This window comes from Berghia stephanieae, chromosome 2 (genome assembly GCF_034508935.2).
Source record: "Berghia stephanieae isolate SIO BIC M18660-M18661 chromosome 2, UCSD_Bste_1.3, whole genome shotgun sequence".
Classification (NCBI taxonomy): domain Eukaryota; kingdom Metazoa; phylum Mollusca; class Gastropoda; order Nudibranchia; family Aeolidiidae; genus Berghia; species Berghia stephanieae.
The window spans coordinates 45,265,629-45,284,605 of NC_088361.1; the positions used below are offsets into that span (position 1 = coordinate 45,265,629).

Genomic DNA, 18,977 nt, shown 5'->3' on the forward strand with positions numbered 1-18,977 from the left:
AATAAAACTGACTGAAAATGAATTGTTATCTAATCCGTGTGAGGGTAGATTGTTGATTTTATAAGCTAACTGCAGCGACGTCAATGTTTATCTACTACAAAATGACGAATTTTCTTTTAATGTTCAAGTGGGCAGGCCCTGGAGTAGAGGAAAAGGGCTTTCCTTTGTTAACTCACTCAACCCTAACAACGCCGACTACAAGTTTACCCGGGTTACTTTTACCCCATGCCTATTTATTTCATTTTTATGAGACAAATTATAGGCGTAGTAATCAAATCTAATGTTTTTAGATTGTGCATATTAATGATAGTTGAATAAAACTATCTATGGACAAACTTTAATACTTTTTTTTTCCAATTTTGAAAAGTAGCAAAAATCTTTAGGATTGAGTGGGTTAATTCACATGGGCTACTAGGCTCTGAAGCAGTGTCTTTGGCAATGCACAAATGACTCAACCCACTTAAATCACGAGCCGTTACCTTGTCTACCGGATCTGGTGGAAATTAGAAGCGCTGTGTTCTTTACCAGTTAACTGATGTACTCTGGAAAGACACGTCATTATAAATTCGGCCAGAAAACTCCTCCTTCAAATACCGATCGATTAAAAGTGACCCTCATCTCGGCAAAAACACTCAATCCTGGGACTTTTTCATCCCAACCTAACATGGCCCATTCATTAAATGTACCGATGACGTGGCTGGTTGGTTTGGCAGCACCAATAACTACTATTATTATTATAAGTATTACTTGATATAGCGCCAGTATCCACAAAAGGTGCTCAGAAGTGCTTTACAATAGTGTGTTTTTTTTAATGGTTTTTTATTTTTTTGGTGGTTTTTTTGTTTGTTTTGTGTTTTAGTATCACACAAGTTCATTTATTCGACTACAAAATCACCCAACAGTCACACACACACACACACACACACACACATATATATATATATATATATATATATATATATATATATATATATATATATATATATATATATATATAATCTTGTTCGAAGTTCACATAGAAGAATCACGATAAGCGGAATGAAAAAGATTGTTTTTTAAATGCCGTTCGAAGACTGGTAGTAAAGTTTCACATTGTCGGGTTTTAGGTGGTAAAGAATTTACTAGATATATACTGCTTGTCTGTTTATTTCTGTCTGCCTGACTGAAAGCTGCTGCAGGAAATGATAATGACATCGTCACAGAAAAGGGTAAGAATAAAGTGAAGAACGATTCCCATACTCTCTCTCTCTCTCTCTCTCTCTCTCTCTCTCTCTCTCTCTCTCTCTCTCTCTCTCTCTCTCTCTCTCTCTCTCTCACTCTCTCTCTCACTCTCTCAATACTTTTGTCTTTGCAGTTAGGAAACAATTTTACGGGTGTGTACGCCATACGTGTGTACTCTCTTGCTGGAAATTGCAAGCATCAGAGAAGGACCGGATAAATCACTTTGAAAATGCCTCATGTCAAGCATCGGAACACAGAGTTATGGATTTAACACGATTACAAATACAACAAACCGGCCCAAAACATAGTGGGTTGAAAGGTCATCCATGCCACATGTCATACATTGTGGAATGACGGATCCGAATGTCCAGGGTTCGAGTCCGGCTCCGAGCAGCGCATTCTCACATTCTCTCGTCGCACCCAGGTGTAAAACGAGTATCTGGCCGTTAATACAATTGTCTCTATCCCGGGGAAAAATGGTAATATCGCCTAACAGGCGTCACAGTCACGTCTCGTCCTACATGTTACGTGTTGCTGTTAGCTAGGGACCACGTGTAAAGCGCTTTGTTCACGTTGAGTGAATATTGCACTATATAAATGTTCTCGTTTTAAAATGATATAATTATGAAAGGGGTTTTCTATACAATTCAAATGGTCACAGCCTTCGAGATCGTACAACGCACAGCTAGACAATCAATTCACAGACATTTTAAACCATGAATAAAACCTCCGTTGTTCCAGTCAATGACAAATGAAATGATCTATCGGATCGTATGACAACAGTTGACTGGAGGAGGAGGAGGTTACCACAACATGGCAATGCAGGTTGTTGTCTATGGAAATACCATCGTTTAAATGGAATCACGAATGACACAAACCTAGGACAAACATTCATTCTTTACATTGGCGTCATAACACACACATACACACACACCCTTACATATACACACATACATACATACATACATACATACATCATACATACATACATACATACATACATACATACATACATACATACATACATACATACATACAGACACACATACATACGTACGTTATTGCTTTTTAAAGAGCCCACGGCTTCTAGCAGCTTTCTATCCGTTTAACTTTTCTATTCGCCCAATAGACTACAGCTGCTATCAAGTCTAATATTATGGAATATCTAACACTGGATATCAATCACAACTCTATAAATTTTAGGGGAGAAATTCACAGATCGATGGAATTTCGTTATCGTTGAGTATAAAATATGAAATATGGTAACTCGTACCAGCCTGTCTGTAATGATAACGTAATTATTATCAGTAAAACAGAAGGGGAGGGGGGAAGAATGGGGAAGAATGATAAAGTTTATCTGCGAGAAGTGGGGAGAGATAGATAGATAGATAGATAGATAGATAGATAGATAGATAGATAGATAGATAGATAGATAGATAGATAGATAGATAGGTAGATAGATATATAGATAGGTAGAGAGAGAGAGAGAGAGAGAGAGAGAGAGCGAGAGAGGGAGAGAAGGAAGAGAAAGAGGAGAATAGAGGAGAAAGAGAGAGAGAGAGAGAGAGAGAGAGAGAGAGAGAGAGAGAGGAGAAAGAAAGATAGAGAAAGAGAGAAGGGAGAGAAATAGGAGAAATATAGACGAGAAAGAAGGAAAGAGAGAGAGAGAGGGAGAGAGAGAGAGAGAGAGAGAGAGAGAGAGAGAGATAGAGATAGAGATAGAGAAGAGAGATATATATATAGAGAGAGAAGGAAGAGAAAGAGGAGAAATAGAGAGGAGAAAGAAGGAGAGAGAGAAAGAGAGAGAGATAGAGAGAGAGAGAGGAAGATATATATATATAGAGAGAGAGAGAAGGAAGAGAAAGAGGAGAAAGAGAGAGAGAGAGAGAGAGAGAGAGAGAGAGAGAAAGAGAGAGAAAGAAAGAGAGAAAGAAAGAGAGAGAGAAGAGAGAGAGAGAGAGAGAGAGAGAGAGAGAGAGAGAGAGAGAGAGAGAGAGAGAGAGAGAGAGAGAGAGAGAGAGAGAGAGAGAGAGAAGGAAGAGGAGGTCAGAGTATTTACCAAGATGAGGGTCTGATGGATATTTGAAGGACTATTTTTCTGGCCCAATTTTGAAACATGTGGGGGGGGGGGGGGGGGGGTTCCCTCATAGTACGGCATGACTGTACTTCCAATTAATGATTGCCTGATTTCTAATCCAATTACTGCCATCACCACCACCATCAGCACCACAATCATCATCACCATCATCACCACCACCACCATCATTACCGTCATCACCATCACCAACACCAACACCATTGTCACCACCACCACCATCAGTACCGTCATCACCATCACTACCATCACCTTCACCACCACTATCATCACCACCACCATCACCATCACCATCACCACCGCCTGCCAACCTACATCCTATCATCATAACACTGGCAGCCATTGTAACTTGACCACCCATTATGCTTGTCTGGCTATCTGTTTCAAGTATAACCCTTTTAACACTGCTACTTACTAAGGTTTCAAGTCGTCTATTCACGCAACGCAACCGTGTAATTCAGAAAAGTGAGTGGAGCGGGTACTTATGTTGTTAAGTGTTGCTATTGGCTAAGGATCCCTTATAAAGCGCTTTGAGCACGTTCAGTGGCTTTTTATTTATTTACGACCTTCGCCGCGGCATCATTAGACACCGTCGCTTGGGCATTCCAAGGAGGAATATGGATAATCCATCAAACAAGATGTGAACAGGAATCACCCATGTTGTCCACCGTTCTGGCTCTTAGTGGATATTGCGCTATATAAAAGCTACATTTTTAAAAACAAGAAATGAAGTGAGTAGAAAAGTGCCAGAAGACAATAGAGAATAAAAACTCTGCGGCGATGAGGATCTCCAACGCCGCAACGTTTTATTCTAAATTTTCCTCTGGATTTTTCTAATCATTTCATTTCTTGTGTTGTTTTGTTTTCAAGCATCCGTTCGCTATAGATAGATAGTATGCGCTTGGCATAGAAGCTCACAACATTGCCATCCGGAAGTATAACGGACCAACACACAAAACTGTGTGTATCCATGAACGTTTATAGTCGGGTTAATACAGTTCAGTGAGCATTACTCATAAACGCGGATGGCAAAAAACAATAACAAAGACCTGAGTGACGTCATCTTCGAACTATCTATAAACTCCATTGTATTTTCCACCTGGACCTCTAGTCCACAGTGTTATTCCTTCGCCATTCATTCTTGTTTTTTTTTGTTTTTTTGTTGTTGTTGCAATTTCCGTTGCTCACTGAGCAGGGTATGGGACTTTAAATTTGCAGATACAAGAAGATTCTAATCTTTTAAAACACAAACTAAGAATTAAAAAAACAGTTTGACGCAGTCAAAGTCAAAGAATAGCCGATTTATCTTAAAATTAATTCAAAACAAATCCATTAATAGAATTTAAAAAATAAATTAATAGAATTTAAAATAATAATAATAATAATAATAATAATAATAATAATAATAATAATAATAATAATAATAATAATAATAATAATAATAATAATAATAATAATAATAATAATAATAATAATAATAATAATAATAAAATAAATATGAGAAGGAAAAAAACTGCCGTAATTATTAAAGCAGACTCCGAAAAGAGCAGAAGTAAAATCGATTCACCAACGGTCAATTCATTTGAACGATGTGGTCGAAAACATCCAATAACTGCATCTGAAACACGATAAAACTGAATGGAAAACACCAAAACAAATGCGTCGAAAAACACAATTCAACAAATATTGAACACTCTCTTTTTATGCGGCATCGAACACACCCTACGAGAGTGCATCGTCATAAAATGTAACATCGGTGGTTCTGCCATGACCGGCGCTTCATCGCAACTGGTAAAAATGGACAACTCAGCAATCCCCACTTATGAAGAGTAACCTCCATTACAAAATGTCAGTACCTTTTTTTTCCTCTTCTTTTTATTATAAAATAACAACAAATTTTCTGATGGGGAAAATACGACATGGATTATTATACAACAGGAAAAAAGTGCGATTTCGGAGAAAGGTATTGAGGTCAAGAGACAAACAAACAAGCAAACAAACAAATACACAAACCAAAAATGGAAAGACAGTAAAATGTGGAGTTAATGAAGGAGTCCGAGGGTGAGTGGGTTAGAGAGGGGTGGGGGGGGGGGGGGGGGACGGGTAGAGAGAAACAAAGAGAGATAACGAGAGAGGTAGAGAGAGAGAGGTAGAGAGAGAGAGAGAGAGAGAGAGAGAGAGAGAGAGAGAGAGAGAGAGAGAGAGAGAGAGAACGGGAAAGAATGTCCCACAAATAAAATAAAGCAACAAGGGTAGCATTTTACCAAATAATATTTTTTAAAGAAGGAAAAAAAAAAAGAAAAACAAACGAACAACACAGGGGAAAAAGATAAATATAAAAAAGAGATAACAACAAACACAAATGTAAAAATCCCAAACTCCAACTCTGCCTAGATCCGGAGATATGACATACACCATAAAGCAGGTGGCAGTGGCAGACACAGTAGTATGTGTACGGTGTAGGAACTATATCATGACGACTGACTGAAGGCCAGTGAGATACAAAACGGAAGTGCATGTCCCAACTGACGTGTCGACAATCTGACGTGTCTGTAGTTGTCTAGACTGTTTTGTTTGGGTTTTTTACTCACAACTGTTGGTCCACAGCAGGTGCTGGAAGAATCACCTGAGCTGATCCGGATGGCTGAAAATGTCCAGACAGCTTACTATACAGGTCTTTGTCCAATCAATAGATAGAATGAAGTTGACGTCACTCAGTCTTAGTTCATGTTTTTTGCCATCCATGTTTATGTGTAATTCTCACTAAACTGTATTAACCAGACTATAAAAGTTTACACATGGTTATACATGGTTTTTGTGTGTTGGTCCTTTATACTTCCGGATGGCAATGTTGTGAGTTTCTTAGCCAAGCGCATACTATCTATAGGGAAAAAAAAGTGTGATGTCAAAATACTGGTTCCTGTTCCATTGGAAGTGTACAACTACTCTTCCGGAGAAATGAATTCATATCTTGTGTAAATGATCTTCTGGTTTCAGAGTGATGGAATCTTATTTTCTAGAATTAATACATGTTGGTGGTCGAGAACGATCATAATCTATCCTCGCTCTTTTACGTCCTGTTATTCTTAGAATCTGCCTATACATCCTGCTACTAAAAAAGTTATGCCACTTTACTAACCTATCCACTTTTTTTTTCCTCTGAAAGACTGGCTACAAGCACACTTCCAATGAGTTTGGAACCAGAAAAGTAGATGTGACGTCACGACTTTTCTTCCCTATTCCATGGAACAGAAGAGAACAATTGGACAATTTGTCATGGAGTTGTGTCGCCTTTTTCATAACAATACATGTAATTTATTTGTTTTGTTTTTTTCTATTAAAATGACCATTGATGAGAATGTTCTGTTTTTCAAAAATCGTATAATTGTTACAAAAAGAACGAAATAACAATGTGAAATTGAATGTAAGCGTCAGTTTAATAAACGAAAACAGATCATGTGGACGGGTTTCAGGTTTCCCCTTTATCAACAAAACATGACTGAATCACTACAGACGAATCATATAATATATAATATGTGAGAATGACGTTGTCAACAACAAATCTCATTCGTCCGTAGTGTTTCATTCATCGTGTCTTCTTGATAAAGGGGAAACCCGAAACGTCCACATTATATGTTTTCGTTTATTAAATTGAGGCTTGCATTCAATGTCACATTGTTATTTATAATTGTGAGGCAAAGGGGGTATTTAGCCGTCACCATTCTTTTCACAGTTTAACAGAAACACATCTGATCTCTCCGTCAACCAGAAGATCTGAGGACTATTCACCACTCAAAGCAAACAGTCAGTTAACTGCCGTAGTCTTGAGAACGATTGTATTTAAAAATGTGGCCAGTTAACTCGTCCTTCACATACCGATCGATTTAAATGACCGTCTCGAACCTGGGACTTTGATTAAGACTCTGCGAAGTCCCAGGTTTGTGAGTTTTTGCCAAGATGAGGGTCATTTCGATTGATATTTGAAGGACGAGTTTTCTGTCCAAATTGTCAAATACTTGGTTTTTCCAAAGCCCGACAGTTCTCTGGTAAATCTTAAAACTGTTTTATTTATTAATCTGTTGTTTTGTTTGTGTGTATGTGTGTGCGCGCGCGCATGTGTGTGATTTTTTGTTTTATTTTGATATAACTATTATCTAATTTTGTTTGTTTTGGCCCGACAGTTCTCTGGTAAATCTTAAAACTGTATTATTTATTAATCTGTTGTTTTGTTTGTGTGTATGTGTGTGCGCGCGCGCATGTGTGTGATTTTTTTGTTTTATTTTGATATAACTATTATCTAATTTTGTTTGTTTTGTGTGTGTGTGTTGTTTTTGTTTTTTTTTTTTGTTTTGTTTTGTTTTTTGTTTTTTTTGTTGTTTTTTATTTTATTTTTTTTTTGGGGGGGGGGGGGGGTATTTTTGGTGTCTTTTTGGGCGTCTTGTTATTTTTTGTTTGTTTGTCTTTTTTGTTTTCTTTGTGTGTGTGTGTGTGTGTGTGTGTGTGTGTGTGTGTGTGTGTTTTGTTGTTTTGTAATATTCTGGTTCCATTGTATGGCACCACACATAACTTTTCAGATTTGAATCATTCAAGATCTAATGTGTTCGTCGTAGCTCCTTTGTAAAACTATCACGCCTAAGAGTGGAATGTCAATGGGAGATAACTTTTCCTTGAATACGGGGATGACGAGTAAGGGCGATAATCTGGCCACACTTGTAATTAATTTGTGTCCTCCAATCTGGCCTATTCTGGAATAACACATATTCAAATTTTGGCCAGAAAACTCGTCCTCCGCCAAATATCAATCGATTAAAATGATCCTCATCTTTTCAAAAATTGCCAAACCTGAGACTTCCGTAAAGTCCCCGGATTACGAGTTACGAGATTATGGCAAGATGGCGGTCATTTGAATCGATCGATTTGAAGAACACATTTTCTGGCCAAAATGTGAATACGTTTTATGCCAGAGTAGGCCAGTTATCTTGTTTCCCAGTTATTTTATCTGAACGAGATAAGCATTACCTGGAATTAATGGAAAAACAACTGGTTGGAAGTCGTTTTACAACCGCATTGAGTCATCGGGCTATCATCTTCCTTTAATATCAAATCAGCAGTCCTCGAGAGACCTCAGACAAGGAAAGAGGAGATCGGCGTACCGTTTGCAATGACGCAATTTTATTGCAGTAGAGTAACTATCAGCTGCTGGATCTGCAGGCGTAATGGACCTGGTCGCCCTTTAGACCCATTATGAAGTCCCAGGTTTGAGAGGTTTTCGGGTTGGTTGTAAGTGTGTGTCTGTTGTTTGTTATCGGGAGGGGGGGGGGTGGCAAGATGAGGGTCACTTAAATTGATCGATATTTGAAGGACCTGTTTTCTGACCAAAATACGTGGTTTACAGTATGCGGCAGAATATACGGTCTATAGAGTCAGACTGTGTCCCCTCTGTACCAACGTTAACACCAGACTATTCTTAACTTTACTTTCCGCAAGAGTTCTACCAAGGACCAACATCGGCCCGTTAACATGTGAGACAAGAATTCTACCAAGGACCAACATCGGCCCGTTAACACGTGAGATAAGAATTTTACCAAGGACCAGCATCGGCCCGTTAACACGTGAGACAAGAGTTCTACGAAGGACCAACATCAGCAAATTCACACGTGAGACAAGAGTTCTACCAAGAACCAACATCGGTACGTTAACACGTGAGACAAGAGCTCTACCAAGGACCAACATCGGTCCGTTAACACGTGAGACAAGAGCTCTACCAAGGACCAACATCGGTCCGTTAACACGTGAGACAAGAGTTCTACCAAGGACCAACATCGGCCCGTTAACACGTGAGACAAGAGCTCTACCAAGGACCAACATCGGTCCGTTAACACGTGAGACAAGAGCTCTACCAAGGACCAACATCGGCCCGTTAACACGTGAGACAAGAATTCTACCAAGGACCAACATCGGCCCGTTAACACGTGAGATAAGAATTTTACCAAGGACCAGCATCGGCCCGTTAACACGTGAGACAAGAGTTCTACGAAGGACCAACATCAGCAAATTCACACGTGAGACAAGAGTTCTACCAAGGACCAACATCGGTACGTTAACACGTGAGACAAGAGCTCTACCAAGGACCAACATCGGTCCGTTAACACGTGAGACAAGAGCTCTACTAAGGACCAACATCGGTCCGTTACACGTGAGACAAGAGTTCTACCAAGGACCAACATCGGCCCGACAACAAGTGAGATAAATTGGCTATTGCGACCCCCTGCAACATGAGACATACTTCCAATCCAGTTACAGCTTACCCAAGTTTCTTTTGTTCTCGTCCCTTTTCCCTTCTTATAGGTCCCAGATTTGAGTGGTTTTGCGATATTTGAAGGACGAGTTTTCTAATAAAAATTTATAATACGTTTTTTCCCCCTAGACTGCGGCAATGAACAGGTTAAAGGCTGTTTCAACTATTATGCCGTACTCTGTAAAAAAAAAACACACAAAAAAAAACCATATTTAAAAATTTGGCCAGAAAACTCGTCCTTCAAATACCGATCGATTTAAATGACCTTCATCTTGACAAAAACTCTCAAACCTGGGATTTTAATCAAGACTTCGAGAGTCCCAGGTTTTATACCAGTTTGATAGAACCGGTATGGTTTCTTAACCAATGAAGCATTTTTAGTAAACTTGGCAAAAATTAACTTAATGTTTTGGTTTTGTTGCTGGTAAATTTTCAAATGTTTTTCTTTTCTTCTTCGTGATGAAATAGTATCGTAATTTTTTCCTGTTTTTTTTTTTCTTTTTTCTTCTGGCACTCTATACAATAATATTATATAAAACATTAACAAGTAGGTAGAACAACTTCCAGTGGAAGTTCCACGACTCGCCCACGAATCCTGGAAACAAAAACGTTTTAAGCTGGCGGGACAGGGGCAATTGTTTTCATTTAATTAAAAATTCCATAGGAAAAGATGAGAAAAACAAAATAAAATTTTAAAAAATAATAAAAAATAAAAATAAAAAAAGAAAGAAAAGAGAGAAGAGAAAAAATCGTGTTTACGTGCAATTGTGTTCATTAAATATAAAAATTCGTAAGATGGGAAAAGAAAGTAAAGGAAAAACAAAAGAAAGAAAAAAGAATTTACCACAAAAATAAATAAAGAAAGAAAGAAAGAAAGAAAGAAAAATAAAGAAAAAAGTTATATTGGTTGTGTCTTTCTCAAAAACCGGGACTCCATCCACACATGTACGGGGATATACGTGAGTGTTGTATGCTGGGCTGTTTTAATCACTTAACTCTCCTACTCTGGAACAGACAATGTCTCCTTCAAATATCAATCGATTTAAACGACCCTCATCTTGGCCAAAACTCTCATACTTCAGGCTTTAATCAAGACTTCACGAAGGCCCAAGTTTGAGAGTTTTTAACCAAGATGAGGGTCAATTAAATCGATCTATATTTGAAGGACGAGTTTTCTGGCTAAATTTCTCAATATACTTGTTTTCCAGAGTCCGGTATTGAACTGGTAAATGACGTTGTCTGAAACAAGAGGAGTGAAAACGGAGGAAACAATCGGCACCGTGACCCAAACACCCGTCGGTTGAAATAGACTTGGAGAGTGGCTATTGAAATGCTTTTTGACACGTATTCTAATAGACACTTCGATATCCACGTCTCTCGGTCAGTCGCCATAATGTGAACAATGACAGTGACAGTGATTGGTAAACATAGCAAACTACACAGGTTTTGCTATCGACGTGTAAGTAAAATACCCACTGTTCTTCCGCTTGATCAATAGAAAACTATGTGTAAACTAAAAAGTTTATATAAAACTACATAATTACAATGATCAGAGAGAGGTCAATTTCATTCACGTTATTGTTTACAAACAACTCAATATGTTTGTCAAACCTCAGAATTCGCTAATAAGTTTCGCGCTTAAAATACCGGATAAATTCTCTTTTCCCACCACTACCACCCTCCCTCCCTCCCTCCCTCCCCCCCCCCCCCCCCTCCCTCTCTCTCTCTCTCTCTCTCTCTCTCTCTCTCTCTCTCTCTCTCTCTCTCTCTCTCTCTCTCTCTCTCTCTCTCTCTCTCTCCGCGAAGTCCTGAGTTTGAGTGTTTGCCAAGATGAGGGTCATTCAAATCGGTCGATATTTGAAGGGCGAGTTTTCTGGCCAAATTCTTAAATATGCGTTTTTCCAAAGTACGGCAAACCATAGGTCAAAGGTGAGCAGTAGGTCAGTAGGTAGCAGATACTCCTTGTGCACGTACTCAGCACCATTCATTGGACTTTTACTATGCTGAGAAAAGGTCAGTACGTAGTTTGCTTTTAAGGTCAAAGGTTACGACCGTTTGTCAGTTCCCAATGGCACACAAGACAAAAAGATTACGTACAAGTAACAGGTTCCAATACAACAGTATAGGGTTATGAGGAAAAAAAAGGTCACACAAAAAAGTCAGCCAATAATAATAATAATAATAATAATAATAATAATAATAATAATAATAATAATAATAATAATAATAATAATAATAAAAATAATGATGATGACCCTCATCGCGAAATCCTAGGTTTGAGAGTGTTTTTTTTTTTTTTGGTGTGTGTATGTGTGTTTTCTTTAAATCGATCGATATTTGAAGGACGAGTTTTCTGGCCAAATTTTACGACAGAATATCAGAATATTCGTAGTATGATTTTCGCTATTCCCATTCATTTGACATGCCCACCTTTATACATTCGACAGTTTCAATCAAATAACGTACAATTTGCAAATAACAGCCAATCGTGTACGTTGATAGAAAACCTGTTTTTTTTTCTTAAATAATGCGATACTAAATATAATCTTTTTTTTTTTTTACTGTTAAAAAATGACAGAAAGAAAGAAAAACGATCGACTGCTGAGTGTGTTGGTCGAAGATAACGTGGTATAGATATACTATTTTTAATATCATATTTAAATTTATGTTTTCATTGATTTTTGTTGCTGGCTGAAGAAGGGTTTTGAGCCCAAAACGTTCCGGGTATTATGTTCTTTTTTGAAGCCGTTCTATTAATACATTTTTTTAATTACTTTTTTCAGTCTACAGCTTCAAGCAGCTTAGTATCAGTTTGAGATGTACAGCTGTATTGTCATGTTCTCTTCCAATTCCACCCAGACCAACAATGAATGGCACTGACAAGACTAATCCTACCAAATCAACATTTTATTTCCTATTCAACGTTCGTACTAGTATTATCTTAATCAAGAACATCCAAACTTATCCGTCCACCATTTTATCTGCAGAGCAAGAGCACTATCATTGACACGGCATGTTTTACATACACATTGACAAATCGGTCGTTTCCAATAAAGACACGCCCATCAACAAATACCAAAACAGTTCTGCAACTGTTGTTATTGGTCATGTGGATTTTAACGTTGAATACAACTTGAATACGTTTTTATCAGTTGGAGTTTTACATGTTGGAAATGGCGAAGTGATATGGCTGTTTTTTTCTTCTATTTAGCTTTATTTCAGTTAACTGTCGTACTCTGGAAAAACACGTATTTAAACATTTGGCCAGAAAACTTATCCTTCAAATATCGATCGATTTAAATATCCTCATCCTGGGACTTCGGCGAAGTCTTGATTCAAGTCACAGGCTTGATAGTTTTTGCCAAGATAAGTTGTCATTTAAATCGATCGATATTTGAAGGATGAGACGGCAATTTACTGGTTAAACTCTCCGTCATCTCCCCACCCGCTGCACAATTAGGATCTTGAACGATAAATGAAGCGAGGCATAGCGAGCATACATAACTACACCATTAAACGAAGAAGTGTGATGAAGCAGAAGAACCATCAAGCTCAATTCCGTGTTACCCAAAACGTGTTAACATCACAACATTCTATCTTTCTTCGAGAAAGATGAAAATCAAAGCGGACTGTATACTGCATACCACCCAGAGTGAATTCGAGTCCGTGGATAATATAAACAGGCACTTGGTTACATCATGGATAGGAGGCTGACCTCACATGGTGTGTTTGAGTACTTGAAATGAAATGTTACATCTGCCCTCCTCATTCAGTGCTTCTACCTCTATGGCCAATACAAGCCGATCAAAGGTACATCTCACTCCCATTGAAGTGGCTTTGAGATGAATAATTGTAACAGTGTATGGAGATAGAGGCAAAGGTGGGGGGGAAGCGGCTGCTTGAGGGCATTGAAATCAATAAATAAATGCACCTCAGGGTGAATATCCAACAAAACAAAAAAACAAACAAAAAAAGAATTAAAATAAACAGACAACAAAAGGGCCGATATTTACCCATGGATTCAGTCATAATGTTAGCGCCTCAAAATGACCAAAAGGGGATAAGTTTCTCATGAAGGTAAAAAAAAACAAACAAGATGGTGGAAGCTGCTCTCTCTCTCTCTCTCTCTCTCTCTCTCTCTATATATATATATATATATATATATATATATATATATATATATTATATATATATATATATATATATATATATATATATATATATATATATTTCACAATATTTTTATAAATAGCCACAGATGTAACGTATTAACAGAATATAACATATAGTCCATCATATTTGATAGGGTACCTTAAGCTGCTTATAAAAACAAACCGATACAGCCTTACGGACGCGATATCTGTATTTCTAAAGCTGTCAAATGGTAATAACCGACGTGTACATATATGGAGGTCTGACATCCGAACCCACTTAAGGGCCTAATTTAATTTTTTTGTAATGGACAATATTTTGCGTCTTTTTTTTTTTTTTTTTTAGATTTCCATTACAACAATAAGCCCATAAGGAATTGGGTTATCAGACCTGCAAATAAGTGCACGTCGGTATTACCAATCCTATTGTATATTTCAAATAGGCGTCGACTACCTCCGATACGGCCCCGCACGGATCACAAAACGCAAATTACAATGGCAGACCTGCCTACGTTAAGATTTTTAAATTCGTCATTCTTAGGAAAGAAGAATCCTATTCACCGTTCTAAAATCAACAACTTTCTTACCCAAGGATTCAATAACACTGACTTCAACATTCTTAACGTTATGAATGCTGGCACCAACTTTCATTTTCAATAAGTTTTCATAACTTGGAGAAGCTCATTAAGTTCTAAACTTGGAGCCAAAATTTCGTAATGTTATACGAATTTTTTTGTAATAGTCGGCAGGTCTGCAAAGTTCAAGAATTTAGAGTTCCCAAGAAAAGTTTGCCCAGTTAAATAAAACTAAATATAACAATAACAGCCATATCACTTCGCCATTCCCAACATGTAAAACTCCTACTGACAAAAACTTATTCAAGTTATTATCATTAATATTACCATCATTATCATAATGATAAATCATTTCTGCAAGCCTGATAGCTCTATCTTTTCTATTTATTTTTGTTTTTATTTCTGTCTGTCTGTTTACTTTCTAAAATTAGTATTATTTCAAGATAAGGAATAAAGATACCAAGTCATTTACTTTACTAGGAAAAGGAATAATTAACAACAGCATTATGAAAGGACGGGTGTTTGGGGGGGGGGGGGGGGGGAAGGGGCAAAATATTGAATACGTTTGTTTTTTGTTCTTTTTTAATTGGGGGTGGGTGGGGTTAAAGACGACAACAGCATAGTACGTACAGAGGCGGTAGGTACACACTAAGAATGCCAGATACCCATACAGCCACTCCCATCCACGGAGTGTGTGTCAGGATAATATTAGACAACAAGTCATTTATCTCACATTTTATCAGACTCACACCCTCTACGTAGAGTCATGGAGTGTGTTGTGGATTGGTAAACGTCTACGCGTTTATCCACATTTGGTAGAGGGATAGATAGATAGATAGATAGATAGATAGATAGATAGATAGATAGATAGATAGATAGATAGATAGATAGATAGATAGATAGATAGATAGATAGATAGATAGATAGAAAGGTAGATAGATAGATAGGTAGACAGATAGATAGACAGGTAGGATAGATTGATAGTTAGCTCGATAGAGAGGAAAGATTGATGGGTAGACAGACATAAATAACTAGATTGTATAGAGCATACACTTACGGAAGGATAGAGAGAAAAAGAGAAAGAGGGAGAGAGATAGAGAAAGGGAGGGAGGGAGAGGAACAGTGAGAAAAATAGAGAGGTTGAGAGAGGGAAAGAGGGAGAGAGAAAGAAAGAGAAAGGGAAAAAGAGAGATATATATAGATAGAGAGAGAAAGAGAGAGGGGGATATAGAAAGAGAAAGAGAGAGGGGGGAGAGAAATAGGAAGGGAGAGAGAGACAGGGAGATAGATAGAGAGAGAGAGAGATAACATGTACACATTGCTTCGATACAAAGAATTAATAGAACTAGAACCATTTGCATATGTCCAAGAATGCCCCGTCTAATTTCGAATTATTAATCATTAGTAATTAGGTACTTTATCACAGCTGCAAAAGTAATTAAGTCAATTATATTGCTTGGCAATATTAATTAACTAATGTATCATTATAACTAATATCATTATTATTTTCATTATTATTATTATTATTATTATTATTATTATTATTATTACGATAATAATAATAATATTATTATAATTATTATTATTATTTTATTATGATTATCATTATCATTAGTTAGTAGTAGTAGTAGTAGTAGTAGTAGTAGTAGTAGTAGTAGTAGTAGTAGTAGTAGTAGTAGTAGTAGTAGTAGTAGTAGTAGTAGTATTACTTAAGAAAATGTTCATAGAACAAAATATTGGACTAGCTTTAAGATGCAAACAGAATGTCTCTCAATCCGGCAAATCGTTCGATGGTTTATCATACCATTGTGAGACAGTGAGACGTTAAGAGTAAGAGAATACATGTTCATATTATAACAAATAACAAAGTGAGACCTCAAAGAGTAAGAGAATGCATGTTTATAAACAAATAACAAAGTCTTACCTCATATGACCAGGTGCACTGGATCCCTGCAAATTTCCGAACACATCGGCCTATCTCCACATCTTCATGAGTCGTGTAAAGATTGCGTAGACAGTAACTAATATGAGGAACCATCCTCCTTAGGGTCTCTCTGCTGAAAATCATCCCTGGCCCCCCCATACAAAAATTCTCATGGGAAGTCAAGGCCAGTTTACCAAGCTCATCGTCTTTTCCCGTTCCAGCCTGACCGATGAAGCGTGGAGTCGAACTATTGACACCTCGAAGAAACTGATCTAATTTATCTCCCTTGATGAAAACATCGTCGTCCGCTCTCATAAACCACTCGTATTTCTCCAAGAAATGGTCGTGCATGTATTTCAACATCATAAATGATTTTTTCTGTGGTGGATACGCATCATCAACACCAGGCAATGCAACAACAGGAACATCGTAACTCGAAGTCGATCCTTCACTGGAGAAAAACATCACTTTTCCATTGATATTACTTGCCCAGGTTCTATGTGATGCCAACCCACGATTATCAATAAATTTTTTTGCCGTCATAATACCTACAAAAATGAAATTATCTTTTGAATTATCGCCATCACTATCTTCTTTTTCATTTTTATCCCGACTTAAAGTCCTTAAATTAGTTTCACCAAAATGTATAGAACTGGCCGGTTTCTTCCCGAGACGAATCTCCGTGCAGCACATTCCTTTGATACCACAATGTGAAGTAACGCCTACTTTACACCAGTTGACTAACACCACTCCAAACAGGAATCCGATGACTGTCGTTATAAACGTGAAGGAATAATTCTTTAACCCATACTGTTTTCTGGGACCAGTCAGATGACGACAAACTCCATTTGCTTGCACTTTATTAGGCATTTTATCAATCGCAAAAGTGAGAAAAAGTTGGATATAACTTATTGATTCTTATCTCCAGTCAGAATCCAGGAGGATCTAATGCATTCAAGGAAAAAGTCTTGTCAGTTTTTGACATTTTCAGTCAGATAATTTGAAGCCAGGGCTAAATGGAATGGGGAGAGAAAACTGAAAAAAAAAATTTTTTTTAAAAGAATGAATTATTTACATTGACATTATGAAAATAAGATGATATACTTATATTTAAAGCAAAAATAACACTTAAAAAACCCAAGTGATTAGTTGTTGTGAATATAATATATATCGAGACCACAGATTCGAATGAATTTATTCAGTACATTGTTAGATGTTCATTGGAATGACTTTATTCAGTACTTAGGTAGATGTTCATTGGACATTTCATGAATCAGTCCTTAAACATATTAAAATTGTGATCCAAACAGAATTCATAGAACGATATAAGATTGTGTCTAATAAAAATCCTATCAAGTGAGTATGAAACAGTGCCAAGAAAGAAAAATACAAGAAAAAAAAATCCCAAAAACTACCTCAGCTGGGAAATCAAACCTCAGACCTCCCGATTACCGGTCAGACGTGCTACCTACACCACAGATCCCTCTGTAACATTTATCGCAGTATAATTGAGAAACTGGACATTTCCAAATCCAAATTTTTGTTTTTGCACAGAATTTAACACTGAAATATTTCAATTTGATGCAACTCAGAGCTTTTCATAGTTTTCTATCGAAAATTTAAGTCACTTCTACAGAGAGAATTTGTTATCTCTGCTATCTTCTTCTAACCAGCATCTGGTGGCGATTAAGAAAGTTTGGGTTTTGCAGTAGAATCGGGCCACTAGTTGTACTTACTGAATTTTAAAAATAGATGGCAAGTGTTGGGTATCATTTTAAAGGTCTCAAAATAAGCTTTATTTTCATTTAACGTTTTCATGTATACTGCATGGAAGGTCTCTAAAATATTCCGGTTAAGTGAAAATAGATGAAAATATGAAGTTCTTGGCCTGAAAAGCTGGGTTGATGCGAGTAAAATAGAAGTGTGCAAGTGTATCAATTGCAATTATATTTGGAAGAGATATTCTTCAATTAATTGTCTAATGATATACCAGGTATAATAAATATATCCATAGTTATTATCATTTAAAAATTTCTTTCTGAAAAATAATCATGAATTAAGAATGAAATACACCAAAAGAAATCTTGCTTTGTGGCCTTTAAAAATATTGTACCAAAATTAGCCACGCGCCAATATGACCAGAACAGCAAAGGGCCCAAAATCAAGTTCCAAAAAGGAGCAACACCAAGCAATGAGCTTATCGGTGGCGACTAGGCTGGAGTTATCAAAGTGCCTAATTTTAAACCCGAGTCGAGTAAGGCAAAGTTAGAGCTTTTCGATCGTTATAATCAAAACTCCAGTCACCAAGCTAGAATGATCTGTGTGTTGAATCACTCCGTTAAAAGACCAGACACCGCTGAGATACCACAACACCACGACACAGTAGGTTTGAGATTTATTTTCACCGAGTAACTTAGCTATGTAACTTTTGATAAAGATTACATTTACATTCCTACTCCTATACAAAAACAAATAAACAAACCAAGCCCCTCCCGCCTCCGAAAATAAAAATGCCGAGCGGCAAAGATAGCACGATAGCCGGTAAGATATCTATTCTGGTGATAGAATATGGCTTTCATCATACAGTTTCCAGTATTATCATTATCGAAATCAAAAGATCATCATCGGTTTTAACATTTTTAGTTTATTAATTATTGTGAAAGGAAGAATCAAATAACACATCAAAATGCCAACGTCAACATTGATTGCCAAC

At 37.1% G+C, this 18,977-nt stretch overlaps 1 protein-coding gene across 2 annotated transcripts in view; it reads right to left on the minus strand.

The window, feature by feature from the left end:
- Positions 1 to 18,977, minus strand: part of LOC144964971 (chondroitin sulfate synthase 1-like) — a 35,452-nt gene that overhangs the window by 16,054 nt on the left and 421 nt on the right. For both annotated transcript variants that reach the window (XM_078899786.1, XM_078899787.1), the window contains exon 2: positions 16,265 to 17,299. In XM_078899786.1, the coding sequence (XP_078755912.1) occupies positions 16,265 to 17,134 (870 nt within the window). In that variant the 5' untranslated portion in view covers positions 17,135 to 17,299. The remainder of the gene's footprint in view (positions 1 to 16,264; positions 17,300 to 18,977) is intronic.